Raw genomic sequence first — 17,879 nt, 5'->3', positions numbered from 1 at the left:
ACACAGGAAAACCTAGGACAGGCTCCCACAAGCTCCAAGGAACCACCATGGTTGTTCTCCCATTGCCCCAAAGGCAGGAGAGCCTCTAAAATCAAACAGCTTTACACCTCACACCCCAAACTGCCAGGAAAGAACCCAAAAAGATGCTGGTGCACATGAAGGTGTTGAGTCCTCAAGAACCCACCCTCCCTCATCCCTTGGGTGTCTAAAGACCAGGCAGGCTGGGGTGGTTTCCTCACGTTTATTGGAAAAGCGACACACAGGGGCAGACTCAGAGCGCTCCTCGGGGCGTCTTGAAGTTCATTCCCACTGTAGGCTGTGTCACCTGCAGGTTGGACAGGCTGCCAAAATCCTGGAAAACAGCACAGCGACAATGGGATCAGTCACAGCATCCACTGACAGTGAAGGCAGGTTAATCTGGGGAGGTGTGGGAAGGGGGAAGGTGCTGTGGCAGCACAAGGTCTTCTAAGAAGGAGAGACCACCCTGCTGCAGAGATTGACTCCTTGCACAGGGAATCATCAGAATGGAGGGCAAGGAACACCCCCACCCACCCTGCTGGAGGCAATGCTTCCATGCCTCTGCCCTTCCAAAAGCCATATATTAACTAATCCTCCCACAGGACCCAGGGCAGAGGGACACCCCTGGCACCACCCAGCCACTCAGGGCAGCAGGAGCTGTGCCAGGGATGTGCCAGCAGCTGGGCAGGAACGGCTGTGGCCACTAACCAGGAGCTTCAGCATTTCCTTGGTGTCCGGGTCCACTTCAATGATCTCCTGGTCAAGGGCAGAGACCTGGGGACAGAGGGGAGAGAAAAGGTGTGATTGACAAAGCCCCACAACAACCCAAATGTCACCACAGCTACTCTGGTCTCATCCCACTGCTGCGGGGAGCAGCTCCAGCAGCTGAGCCAGGAGCATCCTCATGGGACACAGCTTTCCTGAATGAACACTGCAGGAGGCCACTGGCAGTAGAGGGAACAGCCTGATTTATGACAAATCTTTAGAAACTGAGGCCCAACCTGCTCCAGGCCAGGGCTGCTGAGGAGCTGGCACTGGACCCTCAACTGCACCAGTCTGGGCAGTGACACTCACAGCTGCCTTGTGACACAAGGCCACCATGGTGCCAACAAAGGCGGTCCCACCTCCAGGACAACTGTGCTCTCCTGCTCTTTAATCCCAGCAAAACTTCCTCCAGCCCCCTCCAGACCCCAAAAACTCTACCTCCAGAGGTTTCCTTCCCCAAGAGCTACATAAGACCAGGATTCTTCTAAGAAACCACAAACAGCACAGGTTTTGTGTGCTAACACTGCACCAACAGCTGCAGCATGGACATTCCTTCCCTGTAACCCCTCTCTGGCACCTGCACAGAAACCGGCAGCTCTGCCAGGAGCTGACTGGGAAGATCTGGGAAAGGGCAAGATGTGCTATGCCTGAAGGTTACGGGATTTAGGAGCAACAGGATCACATTCCTGGAACAAGGGAAGCCCTCCTGGACCACCTCACCCAGGTGACAGGTGAGATCTTGAGCCCACCCAATTTTATCAAAACTTCCCTCTGGGGATTCCAGCTGCAAGGCAGGTTTTCAGCCATTCTGAAATATCCTCCTGCTTCCCACCAAATTTCTTTTTTCCCAAATTTAAAGTTAGGAAAACCAAACCACGAGAAGCCAGCTGTCCTTCCTGTCCCAGGTGGCAGCTTTGGAGGGATCCACCTCAACCCCCTTGATCCAAACCCTCCTCAGCTTCTCCTGGCTGGGGGTTTGTTTTAAAGAAACTTGGGAGCATTTATGGAGATACAGCAAGGCAGGATGGAGCGATGGGGAAGCTGGAGCCTCACCTCCGGGACGTAGTTGTCCCTCCTCTCCCTCTCCTCCTCCTGCAGTTTGATGGAGATGCCACGGACAGGGCCCCTCTGGATTCGCTTCATCAGGTGGGTGACATACCTGCGGGGACACGGCGGTGTCCTGGGCTTTCCCAGGGCTCATGGCACCCTTCTTCCCCACACCCCAAATCCCAGAACCACAGCAGGATGGGGACAGCTGTTACCCTCTATCCCGGCAATGTCCCACCACTCACCCTGGCACCATCCCATCACGTCCAGAGGATCAAAGTGTCCGACAGCAACAGGGTTTGGGGGAGACACAGACCCCCCCAAACACGGGAAAACTCTCGCTCTCCTCTCCCTGCACTATCAATGACCCGGCCACAGGCGGGACCGTAATCACTTTCGAATGCAGGAACCCCCACGCCGTGCCCGAATCCCCCAGGCCCTTCCGATGCCCAAACCCCCGGGACACCCCCGGCTGCCCGAAGCCCATCCGGAGCCCCGCGGTGCCCGAACCCTCAGCAACCCCTCCGGTAGCCAAAGCCCACCCGGTACCCCTCAGCACCCAAAGCCCAGCCGGGCCCGCAGTGCCTCACCCCGCAATCTTGTTGCGCAGCTTCTTGCTGGGGATGATGGCGATCTCCTCGCACACGCGCTTGTTGGTGTGGAAGTCATTCCCGAGGCGTGTGTAATACTTCTCGATGATCACCCGCGCCGCCTTCTTCACCGTCTTCGTCCGAACGCGTCCCTACGCGGGGTGGGCGGGAGGGCCGCCGGTCAGGCTCCGCCGAGGCCCCTGCCCCAATCTCCCCTTTCCCCAGCCAGCCCGGGCTCTCACCGCCCCTCATGCCCCTCGCCCCGGTCCCCTGCGGTCCCCACAGTCGCTCCCCGCCGCGGGGGCGCGGGCCCGCCTGAGGATGGCGGCGGATGGCGGGACCCGGACTCACCATGTCGGCGGCGGCCGCGGAAAAAGAGCGGACGGGGGCGGGAGGCGCCGGAAGCCAGGGCAGCTCAGTGCGCCCCCTGGCGGCTCGGAGGGGGAGGTGGACGGGAAGGCGGGCGGGGCCCAGCCCAGGCGGGAGCGGCCTGAGGCGGGGCCGCGGCCTGAGGCGCTCCCGCCGCGCCCGGCGGCCCGGAACAGGATGGAGCAGCCCGGGAAGGGAATTGCAGAGAGCTGCGGTGCCAGCGGCACCAGCCCCTCCCACAGCCGGCCCCGAGAGAGGACGCGGAGCAGCCGCAAATTCGCAGCCCCCAGCCCACAGGAGGAGGAGGGTGAGGACAAGGCTGCTGCAGAGTCACCGCTGTGGGACAGGGAAGGAGCCCGGAGCCTGCATTGGGACACGGGACACACTAAGTGTCCTCTGTGGCAGCCCCAGTCCAACTCGGCCCTCCCCAGCCCCAGAGAGGAGCCCTGGATCCCTCTCCCCTCCCAGCCCTGCAAGATTAACACCTCCCGGCCACGGCGGGAGAGCACACGGCAGCACGGGCCCCTCCATCAGCCTCATTAACCTCTTGTTGCAATTAGGGGAGCTCCGACTGGAGCCCAGGAGCCTACAGGGACCTCAGGTAAATAGGATCTAAAAATGCATTGCCCAGCAGATAGAGCTCCCTCCCAGCTGAGTCACCCACCAACAGCATCCACAATTCAAAGCTCCATCCATCCCTCCCCGCAACCACATCCATACCTTCCTCCACACCTCCAGGAGTGACACCACAGCCTCCAAGCTGCAGAGATCTCCCATGAAGCACACAAGGCACAAGAAATTTTTTTTTTTTTTTGCTGCAACGTGTTTATTATGTGCCAAAAACTACACCACAGCTTACTCCACACGTCTGTAGGAGAGTGCAGTCTTGCCTGCATATACTACAATGAGGTAGAGACTTCACACACAGCTTCACAAAACCCCACAAAGAGCAGCTGGGATATGCAACAATGCAACATCAGCTCAGCAGGAAAGAAAAAAAAAATAATCATAGTAAAGAGGGAGAAATTATGACACTGGTTCTTTGGCACACAGCTTCCAATAGAGGGGAAAGTAACAAAATAATAATGTGATCAGCATAATTAAGGTCTCAAATCCCAGCAGCAGCATTTCAGTCGACTGCACTGATACTCCAAACATCTCGGGAAGGAAAGGAAAATTACTTGTCCCCTCTAAGAGAAAGGGCTCCCAGGAACCTTCATCGTCCACCAAAACGCAGCCCTTTTTTAGCTTGTTACAAAAGAAAAGGTAAGTCCTGTGACTTTGTGTGATTAAAAACCTCTATCAACCCCCCATAAGTGCAACTTAAAAAAGTGCAACAAACTATTTAAAACTATATACAGCAGCTCAGAGATCCTCATCCCGTCCAGTTTCAAATCCAAAAACAAAAAAAAAAGCCCAGCCTGTCCCGTTGCAAACCCCTGGATTTACAACGTCCTGCCATCAGCCCCCAGACACAAATTGCAATAATGTTAAAAGCTGCCAGGAAAAGAAAAAAATCTCTCATTTCAAACGACTTAAAAACTGTTTTTAAGAGTGTAAAAAGGAACTCGTAAAAACCCTCGAGCGTAAAATATGAAATATGATTTGGTTTAAATGAAGAGCAAAGTCTCCTTGTTGTTACAGTAAAAAACGCCAGCTGAACACCCAGGTCACACCATCCAGGTGGGGGTAAATGAATGGAAAGGCACTGTATGGCAACGGCAAAACAATGACCAATGAGACCTGCGCTCTCTCCACCAGTATTGCAAGGAATGTAAAAAAGCGCCTTTAAAAAATAAAAAAACCAGGGCGGGGGCGCCTGCGGCGACGCCCCCGCGACACATGGCCCTTGGTTGGTTGGGTTTATTCGTTTTCAATTTTTGCTTCTCGTCAGCAAACCAGGAACCAAAGTCTGGGAACTGCAGAATGGCTTGAGGGGCACTCCCCCCCTCAAAACACCCCCAAACAAACCCCAACAAAACTCACTGTGCATTAGTGCAGAAACAAAAAGACCAGCAAGTGCAAACATGAATGTAAGATTTTTGTTTTTTCCCCATCAGTCCTCAGGAAGAACGTCCCCAGCCGGGCCTGGCTCCGGCGGGCGCTGCTGCGCTCTCCTCGTGGCAGGCTCTCCCAGGACTCTGCCCGTGCCAGCCCCGGGCCCGGTGCCCCTTAGCTGGAGTCCCGGTTCTTCTGGTTGCGCATCAGCGGGCGGTGGTGGCGCAGGACCTCCATGGAGTGCTGCCAGTGCCAGCACGAGCGGCAGAAGTACTTGAAGCAGATCTGTGGGCAGAGCACAGGGCTGGTGACACCAGCACAGCCACTCCTTCCCTTCATGCCTGCCCGGTTTCGCAGCCCCCAGCAGCACAGTGGATCCGTGGGTTGGACAGGGAATGCCAGCAACGCTGTGCAGGGCCTGGTGTGCCCAGATTCCATCTTTTGAATAGGTCTGAAAATCAGGGACTGGGCACTGGGGCAGTAGCTGGGCTCTGCCAGGGCTCCCATCATTCCCATGGCATCGCTGCCTCCTGCTCATAGCCCAGCCAAAGTCCTTTGCCTGCAGCCAGAGCTCCCTGTGCCTCAGCCAGCCCCAAGGCAATGCACCTCAACCCCAGCCCATCATGGCTCACAGAGCAGCAGCCTCCCCTCCCCTCAAGTGCACCACTAAGTCCAGTGCTGGCACAGCCCCAGCAAACTGCAGCACCCTTGGCTCAAAGCCAGCTGGACATTGCCTGCCTCGGCCTCCTGGCAAGTACCAGCATTGCCCTCCCCATGAGGGCTGCACCTCCTCCAAAACAAGGTCACCCAGCTCCCAGCTGAGCCCCATCCTGCCCACTGGGGAACAACCAGTGTATATTTCCCCAAAACCCAGCAGCAGGGCCTGCTCCTCCTCAAGAAGCACAGGCTGCAGCAGAACTGGCCTTACCTGGTCTCTACAAAAGAACGGGCCAGGCTGGGCATTGCACACTTGGCACATGGAGTCCTCCAGGTATGGGTCGATCTGAACCTGCAGGAGAACCAGGCAGTGGACACGGAGCAGCACCTTCCCCTGGAACCTCAAATCCACCCCCAGCAGCACCCCTGGGGCTGGCAGAGCAGCAGCCCCACTTCCCACTGCTTGAGCAGGAATGTGGGGCAGCCCCAGGAACACTGGTGCTCCCAGCAGTCCCACCCATCATGCACACCCCTCCCTGGGCTGCCCCACCAGCCCCACTCACCTTCTTGGTAAACTTGGTAGTTTTGATCTCCACAAATGCAGCAGTCACAGCCTTCAGGTAACTGCGCTGGTTGTTGAAGGTGACACGGCCCGACCCTGCAAGGAGCCAGACCACAAAGGTTAGGGAGGAACAGCAGAGATCAAGAAGGAACCACTGCCAGCACCGCCCCCTCCCTGGTGCCACTCAGACAGGGAAGCAGCTTTGACAGGTAGATGGTTTCCAGAGCCCCCTTCCTGCCTCTTCTCCAGGCACCACATCCCCAGGATCAGCAGAGTGCTTCATGCTACACCTGAGATGCACCAGTGCTGAGACAGCTCAGCAGCTTTTATCCCAGCCCCCTCACCCCAGAGCCTTGTGTTCTGCAGCCTCATTGCCGGTCAGCAGTTTTCCAGCACCACTTCCTTACAGCCAAGATCTATTAAGTTTCAGGACTGACACTGGCAGATCCCCACAGCTCAGCCACAGGACAAAGTGCCACCCAAAACCATTCCACTCCCAAAGCATCACACAGGACACAGGCAGGAGGGCCTGGATCCAGTTTGGGGTTACAGATGCCCTCAAGCAGCACAACCAACCAGGCCACAGCTTAGTTGCCAAAACTGAGCTCTGATTGTTGTGACTTTAGGACAGCTCTAAAGGTGAAAGCACCACTGAGCTGTGGGAAATGGATCTTGCCTACTTGGAGCAACCTGGGCTCTGCATGAACCTCAGGAGGTTGGGTCACACACTGGGATTTCACAGGGCCAGCACAGGGAGGTTCTGGGACACCTCATCCACAGCCACATTGAGGATTTGCCTCAAGTCTCATAGTGCCATTCCCACCCTCCTTGATACTGTCCCCCTGAAGGCACTGCAGGGGCTTTGCAGCACAACATGCAGGCCCTAAACCTGAGCCTTGCCCAGAAAAGCCTGACTACCATCCAAGCACAGTGACCAAGCAGTGACAGCTCTGCACCACCAAGCTCTGACGTTGTTACTGCCTGGCAACACCAGGAGATCCACAATCTCTCCAAGTCCATGACTTGCTGCAGCCTGAGCCTGGAAAGCTGGTCCTGAGACACAGGCTGTGGGGCCTTTCCAACAGACAGCCACCTCAGTGCTGTCCCCTGGCCCATCAGGTCTCCAGGGACATACACACATCATGACATGCCACGTTTCACCTCTGGTGACAAGAGCCCAAGAATGGGTTAAGACCCACAACTGTCCCTGCCCTGGGAACGGAAAAGCAGCTACAGCAGCATCCAACAACCACTAACAGCACTGAACAAGGACAGAGAAACCTTCATCAGTGCCTGAAGGCATACTCAAAACTTCAGTCTGCTCTGGAATGGTCCAGGACCTTCCAATTCCCCAGCACATCAGCTTGATCAGCCCTCCCCAGGGCCAGGAGATGAGAAGCACAGACTGCAGAAGAGTTGGACAGCATCTGCTCCCTGAGCCTGGCACCTGGGCAGCGTTCCAACAACGGGACAAGCCAAGGGCACACTGCAGCACAGCATGGCAGGGGTGAGCACCAATCCAGGGGAACCATCACTCACCTATGGGGTACTTGTGCTTGTCGGTGTCGATGCCAGCGTAGACCACCCCTCCGAAGAGGTCGTACATGACGGCGGCCAGGGCCTCGGCGTTGAGCATGCCGTGCAGGGCGCCCACAAACACCGTCTTGCTGGGGTCCAGCCGCTGCGACGGGCTGCGCACGAAGTTGCTGTCGGCCAGCACCCAGGGGATCACCTGCACCTGCAACCAGAGCAGCCCTGAGCCTCAGACCTCATCACCCCGAGCTGCAAATGTCATCTGTTATCTATTGCTGCTCAGGCTCCACATCCACCTACTCTAGACACCTCCAGAGAACCCACACAGGGACAGAATCAACTCTGCTTCCAGCCAAACTGGAACCCAAGCCAGCAGTTCCTTGGGGGTGGCAGCCAGAGGACAACCCACATCCCTCCATATGGTCCAGTCAGGTACCTCCCAGCACAGGAGCCCAATGTTGGAGGGGGCCACTGGAATATCACCCACTGCCAGCTCCATCTGCAGCTCTGGAGAGAAGCTTCTGGCAGAACTAAACCACCAAGCACAGAAGCTCTGCCAATTGACAGACACCAGGAGAGCTGTCTAGAGCACAATTAGTTTGTGCCTGTCTACATTAAGAGCTGCACCTCCATCCTGTAACTCCCTGAACTCAGGCAGTTATCCATGATCTGAGGACAATCTTTCCCATAAGCCCAAATGGAGCCTCTGGCAGCCCCAGCACCCCCAAAACACAGGTCAGCCAGCCAAGGCCACACTGTGGAGCAGCCTGGGATCCAAAATATCTGCCTGCTGAGGGCGAGTTACTTGTTGTGCAAGCAGAGGAGGCCTGACAAAGCACCTGAGGGGTCCCACTCTGCTTCTGCAAGCAAAGGTGCGATGGAAGCAGCACAGAGCAGTCAAATCCCCATTTCCATGCTCTGTCCCAGCTAGCTGAAGCCTGAAGGCAGAGTCTGCCACCAGCCCAGGAGCTCCAGGTTGGTTTGACACAAGCTGTGTGAGGGACACAAACACTGAACTGACACAGGCACAGAGCAGTCAAAGCCAGCACCCCTTCAGCTGCTGTTCCAGCCCTGCTTCCCTTTCCTCCAGGGATGTCCCTCTGCATCCCCTGCTGCCACCCCAGGCTGCTCTCCCAGCCCTGCTCACCTCTTTGCAGCGCATCCTGCGGCTGGACATCTTGAAGTAGTACTCACTGAGCCCATCGGGGCTCAGCAGGTCCTGGGAGCAGGCCTGGAGCAGCGCACGCACCGACTTCTCCGACTCAAACACCAGGTAGACGTAGCCTTGGGAAGGGAAGGGAAAGCAGCAGCTGTTAGAGCTGTGGTGGAGGAGGAGCAGATTATCCCAGTTTGCAGACATCCTCAAAATCACTCCTGGGTGCCACCTGAAGTATTTGTGTGGTAGCTTTTGCTGTTCCCAGCAATATTATTCTCTTAATATGTAAGCCAAGCCTGAAGAGCCCAAACCCAAGCTCAGCAAAGGGGCAGGATGCCCAGGGCCATGTGGGCCACTGTCCATCATCCACAAACCACATGTGGACATCCCAGGTGGGCACCACCAGCCTGGCCAAAATGAGGTCTGCAGGGAAATAGACCCTGCTATGTATTTAGGATGGCTCAGCTCAAATACAGTTCAGGGTTATAAAGTCCCTTCCATGGATGCCAGTGCTCTACCTCACGCTGCTCTGGTGACTGAATGAGGCCATCAGCACTACAGGGCCTCCAAACCAGCCACTTCCTACCCTGTAACTAATTCCTGCTTACACAATATGCCAGCCCAGCTGCACATGCTGGCACTGGGATCGGCAGCTGCTCCAAAGCCACAGCCCTACATGGACCTCCCAAAACACCCAGAGAGGGTTCCCCCAGCCCACACTTCTGTTCCACGCTGCTATGGATGGGTGAGGAGGCTGGGTTTGGGGTGCCAGTGCTCTGCAGCCCAGGTGGAGACCCAAGTGAGGGAAGGAGATTACCCCAGGTGCTCTGTACCAACCAGTCACCAGCATGCAGCTGTACCATCCCAGCATCCGTGCTGTAACATAGCATGGGAAAAAAGTAACCCTACCGTGTTCGCTATTACCTTTAGGCATATTACCTTTGGGAGGACAGCGTGGGTGTTTGCCATCCTTACCAGGCCACTCCACACTCAGGGAGCCAAAAACACGGAAAGTGTTGATCAGCCCAGCTACAGAGAGAAGCAGAGAGGTCAGTGTCCCCCACAGAAAGCTCCATCCTGCACCCTCCCCATATCAGCACCCAAGGCCTTGGTGTGGGGCCTCACTTTCCAGGGCTGCTCACCTTCTGTTATGTCCCATGGGACTCCTCCCAGGAACACCTTGCAGGAGTAGACGGGGTTCTTGTAGTTTCGGGGAGGCAGCTGCCCACTCCAGGTGCAGGTTGCTTCGTTCACAGCTTGTAGAAAACACCAGTAATGCTCAGTACAGGATAATTTCCTTCCCACTCTCCCACAGGTCTCCCCATCTTCCCCAACTACAGGCTGAGCAGAGCTGCACAGCCACAGGCAGCTCTCTGTTCTCTCAGGAGCCAGAGCCAGGCTTGGGCTTGGAGCAAACTCTATGCTCAGCCAGTGTCTGCACAGATGCCACCAGCCCCCCCAGGTGTGGGGCTGTCCCCTGTGCCCCTCCCAGCTCACCTGCTGCCTGCCGATGAAGCCGGGCTTCTCTCTCAATGCTGAAGGGATCCTCTGGAGAGTCCAGAAGATCCCAGGAAGGCCACGCAGATGCTCCAGGCCATCTTTTAGATGCACTGGCCGGGGAGGAAGTGACTGCAGCCAGGGCAGCTTGGTCTTGATCCAGCTGGGATCCCACTCCCATCTTCAAGGGGTCTCTCGACACCCCACTGAGAGGCAAGAAGGGCAGAGGAGGGGAAATGCGAAGGCTTGACTGCAAGAGAGAGGCCATGTTGAATTCCAGCTCTGGTAAGAGCACGTAATGCCAGTGGTGAGGCATCACACTGGGGCCCTGCCCTTGCCCATGCAGGAGAGGGAGCTCTCAGGGATCCCCTGAGACCCTCTGAGGCTTGGCAGAGGCAAGAAAGCAGCAATCCCAACACATCCTGGCACCCTAGGAAAGCCCTGGGCCATTCTCCACTGAACCCATGGCCATGATCAGCAGCAGGGATCATTAAGCAGGAGGCACTTTGAGACCACCAAGCCAACAGCTACTCCTGGCTGTACAGCCTCAGGAGCAGTGTCAGCCCTGGGGAACACCAGCCTCAGGCTCTGTGCTGTGCCTGCAGTGGGCAGGGCTTGCTGGAAGCATTCAGGGACTCTGCAGGCACCAGCTGGATCTCATCCTCACAGCCCAGCTCCAGGGCTGCCTGACCAGGGAGCGAGCACCGTGCACCACAGCTCCTCCCAGGGCAGGAGGAGGGAAGGCTGGATTAATGGAACAGCAGGGAGGCAGGATGCTGCACAGCTCGGTGCCAGCTGCGCTGCGGATCTGTCCCTGCGCTGCCACGGCAGCCGCCCACGCCGGGCCCTGCTCAGAGCCCTGCCCTTCACAAACAAGGCCAGCACAGAGCCCTGCACCACCTGCCACCAGCACTGCCTGCCTGCTGCAGGCACCCAGCACATCCTGACCCTCCAGGGTGCATCACAGCACCATCAACCCCACAGCCAGTCAGGCCTGCCCTTCACACCCACCCCAACACAGGGGCCAAGGCCATGGCAACACCACAGCAGAGGCTGAGCAGCTCCTGGCTTTACCCTCCCGTGCCAAGGCCAGGCCATGCAGCAGCACCCCAGAGCTGGCTGGAGCCAGGCTGCCCTGCTGGCACCCAGAGCTGCCACTTGCACCCACCACAGACCCTCAGAGCAGACTGGGGCAGCCAGCCAGACACTCACTTGCTCCCTGCCTTTCAAATTTAGCTGGGCTTTAGGGAATGGGAGCAGGCCAGACCCAGTTTACTCTAGAAGAAACTGCCCTGAGATAGAGAAGTGCAGTCAAATGGGAAGAGCAATGAAAGGACAGTAGCTCCTCAGAAGTCCAGGCTGGATCAGCCACCTCTCTGCTGGGATCAGGGCACAGACACCACCCTGCCTCACACCAGCTCAAGCACTCCATATCCCTCTGGGAGCTACTGTAACCCAGTGTGGCTGCAAGCACAGACCCAAAAAGCTAAAATATTAGCTTAGAAGAAAAAAATACAAGGATACTGCTGGCTTGTGGTGAAGGACTGCACGAGCAGCCTTTCTCCCAACCCCTGGCTGTGCCAGTGTGTGTGCACAACAGGTCCTCCCAGCATTCCCTCCCGGTCCTGAGCAGGCAGGGCTCTGGCTAGCAGCTCCACTGCTCTGTGTTCCCCCCAAAACACAGCAAGACCCCAGGAGCCACACTTACAATCAAGTCTGAGAGGTGGTCAGAACCAGAGCTGAACCCACTGGTGTCCGAGTCCGAGGGGCTGCTGGAGCGGGAGTCCAGGAGGGAGCGCGAGTTCCTCAGCGGCGGCGTGGAAAACTTTTCTGGCAGGTCTGAACCAATGGGGTCTAAAGGCAGAAAACCCAGCGGGGGCTTCCCCAGGACGTTCCCAAGAGGGCTACTCAGCATGCTGAGAACTGCAACAGAGAGGGACACAGAGTCTGTCAGGGCTGCAGCACATCACTGCTCCTTCCGCCTTGGCCCAGGAGGCCACTAGGCTCCTGTCAACCCACAAATGTCACGTCTGGGAGGTGGCACCTGTGGTGTTTGCCATCACTTGGGCCACAGTGCTGCATGGAACCCACAGCAGCTGCTGTGGCTGACAAACACAAAGGTGGGTTATGAGAGAGACAGGCCAGGAGAACCCACCTCGTGTGGGAGAAGTTCAGAGATGCCACATCCCAGATTACAGAGCTCAGAAGTGCTCTGGGACAGGGCCCTCTGCTCAGTCCAAGCCATTCCCTGCCACTTATCCTGGAGCAAGCTGGGGCTCAGGGGGCAGCTCCCCAGGGATGGGGGCACACACACCTGGCCCAGCAGCGGGGATTTCCATGCTCAGAGGTGGGACACTGCTCCCAGCATTCCTGCCAGGAGCTGGCTGTGGGCAGGAAGGTGCCAGCCTGGGCTGCTGACAGAGAGGCTTCGCTGTCCCTGGTGTGTGCTCACAGCAAGTCTGTCTGGTCAGGCCTCTGCCCCAGAGCCTGCAGACAAGGATGTGTCAGACTGCTTCCCTCACACTGCAGGTTCTCCTCCCACTGAGGAGAATCCAGGAAAATGCCTCCCTACAAAGAGAGCTGCTTCTGAGCAGAGGAGCAGGCCATCCAAAGGTCACAAAGTCACATCCTGGTCAGTGATGTGGGGGCAGCTGCCACCCACAAGGCGAGGGAATGTAGGGCAGGGATCCCACAGGGGCACACCACCAAGCAGCCTATTCAAAAAGAGCAAGTCTCAGCAAGCTGAATGCGTATCAGAACCAAGTGAAAAGAGCAAAGCATTCAGAAATGGTTTTAATTATTCACAGGCTGCAAAACAAAGCAGCTTGCCCTGAAGCTTTCAGTTTTCAGCAAAGCAAATTTGGGATCCTCCAAGCCCCACCTGATCTCAGCAAGCTGAGCCATGAGGTTTTAACCTCGATTTTCAGCAGCTCCTATGCAGATGAGGATTAACAATCCAAACCACCAGCCAGACCAGGAGAGTGACAACACCATGGTGCTTGAGCTTGCTGTGGGTCAGACACCAGGACAGCACGGTGCCAGCGCCAGGGAGAGCTACTGAGCACAGCTGAGGCAACATGCTGGGATGTCCTTATCCCAAACTGCATTATCCAGTCACACATCCAGTGTGAAGCTGGCACCTCCAGCCCCACACCAGGGGAAAAACCTCACACCCCAACAGCACATAGGTACAGCTCCTTGAAGTATCTCCCTCAACTCAAGGCAGAGACCTCAGCAACAGTCACTACATCTTCCCACATTTGCAGAGCCTTATCCCTGCAAGATTCCCCTATTCTGGCTACATCATAGGACTAGGAACTCACCTCTGACCACACTGAGAAAGGGACCTCCTGCCCCTGGCTCTCCTGGACAGGCAGCACCTGTGTCCACACCCAGCCCTGCAGCCACAGGAAAATAGCAGCCAGCCTGGCAGTCCTTACCTGGGCAGCAGCAGCCCTGGGACCGAGGGAATGTGACACAGCTGGGGAGGAGCTGCTCCCTCCTAGTTACAGCTCCAAACAGGGCACAGCATCTCCCAGCCCCGGCAAGCCGCACTTGCTGCTCTGCTGACTTCTCTGAAGCCACGTGATGTGTTTAAAAATACAGCCGGCGTATTGTTCTGGGGAGACAGCTGAATCTGTCCGACAGGCTCCAAAATCTGATTAGTCACTAAACAGCACAAGAGGCAAAGCAAAGCAGCTGATCCCACAGCCCAAGCCTTGCTGCCAACAAATGCTCCCGGCGCTGACACCCTCCTCTCCTTGCCCGGCCAGCGAGGGCCGTGGGTTTGGAACGCTGCAGCCCCGTGCTGACCCCAGCTGCACAGCATTCCTGAGCAGGCTGCTGCCAGATAATGCTGCTCTGCCCTGTATCTCCCGGTTAGCAGAGATGTGGAATCAGAACTCTGTTTAGGATGCAACAGCAAGGGTTTGGGGCTCATCAAGAGCTCCCAGTGATATTACAGGGTCCAGCTGCTCTGCCCTATTTATGACATCCTTGTCTCTCCCATGATCTCTCAGCTCTCGCAGCAGCTACCAAACCAGTAAGGCCAGCATAAGCACACTGAAGTGGCAGGATTACTGGCCTTTAAAAGGATCTACTGTCTGGGCATTTACCACCACACAAAACCCTGCCAGCTTCAGCTGCCCCAATCCTAACCTCATGTCCTGGAAGTGCTGACATCCTGCTGTTAACACGGATGGATTCCATCCAGTCCAGCAGCTTTGACAGCTCTGCACTGGCAGCACTTGATTACACACTCTGCAGGACAAACTGAGCTTGTGGGAGACCCCACATCACCCCAGTGGGCCTGACTCAGCTTCACCTGGTACCCACAGCCCCTCACAGGGACATTGGCAGGAAAAGCCATGAGTCAAACTCAGCATTTTTACAGTGACCAGGCTGTGGGCTCTGATGCCAAGCTGTGCAGGTAGCCTAGGAAACACCTGCATGAGACACCCAGATCTTATTCCTCAGCACTATCCCAAAGGCATCCTGATCTAACCCCCTGCTCCAACCCACCAAACCCTTCCTGAGGAATGGGGCACAAGAGCCCAACAGAGGCTGCCCATCTAAAAAAAGCCTTCAAGGCACTGGGGCCACACTTCTCCCAGGGGAGTTGGCCTTGTTCCCCCATCCAAGCAGACAACTCATGCAAGGGAAAAATCATTCCCAACACACATGCAAGATGCATCAGCAATTCCTGGAGTTAAGAGCATCCCTTAAAGTCCCAAAGTGACAAAGCAAGTACCATGGAACTACTCAGGGTAAGAAGAGAACATGAGTGCAAAGAAGGATTTTTCACACCTAGAGGGGAAACTTTAACTTGGGGGGATCAACATCCCCATTCACCACTCACACACCAAGAGCTTCTGGAACTTCTCCTGCCTCTGCTCAATGCAGCAAGGGAGGCACATGGCAATGCTCCTCTGCAGGGGACAGCAGAAAAGCAGCTTTTAATAGAATCTGGGCACTGACTTTTGACTGGCTGCTGCAGCTCCAATGCCTGACACAGAGGCAGCTCTGCTCCATCTCTGGGTGTGCCAGCCCAGCACAGGCACCTCTGGGCTCTGTGGAGCAGCCCTGACACCACAGGACACTGCCAGGTCCTGGCCACACAGGCCACTCCCTGGAGAAGGAGCATTTTTCAAACTGCTCCTCTCTTCCTCAGCTGAGCTTTCCCTGGTAACTGCTGTTTGGGGTTATTCCATTATTCCTGCATCAACCCAGGGCCCTAAAGAAGCCCAGGGGAGCACACTCAAGACTCTCAGACCCATCACACCTGAGCCAGACACCTGACAGAAACAAACAATGAGCCCACAGTGCTGGTTTCAACTCCTGATGTCATCTCTACCTGCAGACCCCAGGTTATCCTTTAAATCCCACTACCAAGCACTGAACTACCCCACTGAATGTGAGTTTACACTAACAAGCAGATCCAGCACAAGCTGCAATGCAGAGCACACTTTGGCAAAGTGTCCCAACAGCAAGATGCCCAATCCAAGCACTAAGAACAGCTTTCATATTCCATCCACCAGTTAAAATATGCAACTTAAGCACCTGTCCAAGACCTTGGAGCACACAGTTCTTCTCTGTACACTGTAATTTACAGCCATTTGATATGTAGACCTTCCTAGCAGCTTTGCCCATGCCCATTCTGTAAGACAGGAATATAAAATGAGCCCCAAGGATTGCTGGTGGTGGCAGCTCAGGGGAAGAAGGGCTCTGGGAGAATAACCACTATGCTGATGACAAATAACAGTTTATTGCCATGGATAACACCTTAAGGGCAACAGGATCATTTAGGTTGAAAAAGACCTCCAATATAGAGCTCAACCTTTGACCAATCACCACTTTGCCAGCTAGACCAGAGCACCAAGTGCCACATCCTGACATTTCACATGGAGCATCCCCAGAGTTCATGCCTGATGGACAGAGCTGGCCAGAACCTCAGCCACCCCCACAGTGCCCTTTGAACAAAATGCCTCAGCTCAGCTCTGTGGGAGACCACCCAGCCACCACCATACAAGATCAGTGCTGATGCTCTTCACTCCCTGGTCCATCAAATTTAATCACATTATCCAGAAACTGAGTCTTGCCCAGAGCAAAAATCTCTTATCCTGCAGCTACCCAGGTCCTTCCACTCAAGCTCTTTCTCCACACTCAGAACATCAGTGGGAGCTCCCTCATGGCTGAGAGCAACACTTGCCACAGGGCCCTGCAGACACATGGAGAGTGGGCCAAGGACCTCCTGCTGCAGGAGCAGCGTGCCAGGCCCAGTCCCTGAGCTGCCAGCTGTGTCTGGCACCCACAGACTGTGCACAGGCAGCTGGACACAGCCCCAGGGCCAGAGGAGCACACACACTCTCTGAAGTAATGCTCTGGAGAGGTGTTCCAGCCTTTATAAAGTCTCTGCAGGGCTGAGAAATCCTACTTTGAAAAGTCCAGGACTTGTCTGAGCTAGGTCACCTCTGCAGGCTGGCACCTCCAGCAAGAGGGACACTGCCATCTCCGCAAGTTTATCTGCTCAGAGATTACTCAGCACAACAAGGATGGCAAGGCTGTTAACACCTCCCCCTGCATCCACCAACTACTACACAGGCTGGAAGTCCACCTTTCTGCCTGGATCTCCCCACAGAACAGGAATGCTCTCCACCAGGAGAACAGCCAGGTTTCAGTGACACCTGCCATGCCCAGAGGCTGCAGCACCATACACACATTTGGGGCAGGGCAGCAGAGGAGAGCAGCAGTGTGACTGAGGCCCTGGAGACTGAATACAGTGCACTTTCTTTTGTCATGCATCAAATAAGCCTGTAAAGTTAAAAAAAAAAAAAAGCTAATGTCCTAAACAATAGCCTGCTGCAATTCCAGAAAAACAGCTCGTCTGCAGTTTTTACCACCCAGCCAAGCTCTGCCCTGGTGGGGTGGGAGCAAGCTGAATGTTTTAGTCAGCCAAAAAGCAGCACCTCCTACAGACACTGAGAAACTCCGTGGCAAGAGAAACACTTGCATGTCTGAAAAGCAAATGGGCACCTCAAGCAGCTCCTAGAGCTGTGGTTCAGCAGTGACACAGCCAGACAAGCCACCAAGGTGAGCAGCTTACCCTCACCAAACAGCTCAAAGCTCATGGCAGGGAAGGGGTGATCAACACTCCAGTCTAATCCTGAATTTCAGCACTTCTCACCTGCAGCTGTGGGACCTGGAGCTGCCTGCAAGGAGCCTGCACAGGAACATTGACTGAAACATGGCCAGCTGCAGGGGCAGATGTGGAGCTGGAGCACACAGGACAGGGACAGGCTTTGCTTGGCACAGGGAAGGCAGACACTGGATTCTCCCTGTTTACCAAATTCTCACAAAAAAGCCAAGGAAAAGCTGCAGCAAGAGCAGTGGCACAAAAGTTTCTTCCTCTTCAGTGGAGCAGCCGTGGGATAAGGCCCAGAGGTGGAGGGAACAGTGTCCTTAGAGCCTGAGCAGCACACTGGATACATCCAGAGGATCTGCCCAGCTCAAATCCTCCAACTTTCATTGCATTCCCATTACTCCACTGAAGAAACAGTCTAATAACAGTGCTGTTATTAGAGGAGCCATGCAAAGTCCAAGGCACACTGTCCTCTCCAAGCTGTATCACCACAGAAGCCCCAACAATCTTGAGCTCTGGAGAAAAGCAGCTCCCAGAACTGCAGATGTA

General features: G+C 55.7%; 2 protein-coding genes and 1 non-coding gene across 7 annotated transcripts in view; all 3 read right to left on the bottom strand.

The window, feature by feature from the left end:
- Positions 1–227: 227 nt before the first annotated feature.
- On the bottom strand, positions 228–2,951 carry RPS17 (ribosomal protein S17). Its single transcript, XM_059482221.1, has 5 exons — positions 2,772–2,951; positions 2,421–2,572; positions 1,837–1,942; positions 727–792; positions 228–352 (listed from the first exon to the last, which is right to left on the bottom strand). The coding sequence occupies exons 1-5, from the start codon at positions 2,772–2,774 to the stop codon at positions 272–274; spliced, it is 408 nt and encodes a 135-aa protein (XP_059338204.1). The 5' UTR covers positions 2,775–2,951; the 3' UTR covers positions 228–271.
- On the bottom strand, positions 2,111–2,238 carry LOC132079796 (small nucleolar RNA SNORA71). Its single transcript, XR_009419457.1, has one exon. It is a non-coding gene; the product is annotated as a small nucleolar RNA SNORA71 (small nucleolar RNA).
- Positions 2,952–3,588: 637 nt separating the features above from the next.
- CPEB1 (cytoplasmic polyadenylation element binding protein 1) overlaps positions 3,589–17,879 on the bottom strand; it is a 37,447-nt gene continuing 23,156 nt past the window's right edge. For 3 of the 5 annotated variants that reach the window (XM_059482506.1, XM_059482504.1, XM_059482509.1), the window contains 9 exons: positions 11,901–12,115; positions 10,193–10,442; positions 9,838–9,951; positions 9,620–9,724; positions 8,687–8,823; positions 7,546–7,744; positions 6,008–6,102; positions 5,716–5,796; positions 3,589–5,072 (listed from right to left, as the gene is read on the bottom strand). In XM_059482506.1, coding sequence (XP_059338489.1) covers positions 4,962–5,072; positions 5,716–5,796; positions 6,008–6,102; positions 7,546–7,744; positions 8,687–8,823; positions 9,620–9,724; positions 9,838–9,951; positions 10,193–10,442; positions 11,901–12,115 — 1,307 coding nt within the window. In that variant the 3' untranslated portion in view covers positions 3,589–4,961. The remainder of the gene's footprint in view (positions 5,073–5,715; positions 5,797–6,007; positions 6,103–7,545; positions 7,745–8,686; positions 8,824–9,619; positions 9,725–9,837; positions 9,952–10,192; positions 10,443–11,900; positions 12,116–17,879) is intronic. The other 2 variants (XM_059482507.1, XM_059482505.1) reach the window with 1 other exon arrangement.

Source organism: Ammospiza nelsoni, chromosome 14 (genome assembly GCF_027579445.1).
Source record: "Ammospiza nelsoni isolate bAmmNel1 chromosome 14, bAmmNel1.pri, whole genome shotgun sequence".
NCBI classification, from domain to species: Eukaryota; Metazoa; Chordata; class Aves; order Passeriformes; family Passerellidae; genus Ammospiza; species Ammospiza nelsoni.
The sequence above is the reverse complement of the archived record's forward strand: the minus strand, read 5'-3'. Positions and strand labels throughout refer to the sequence as shown.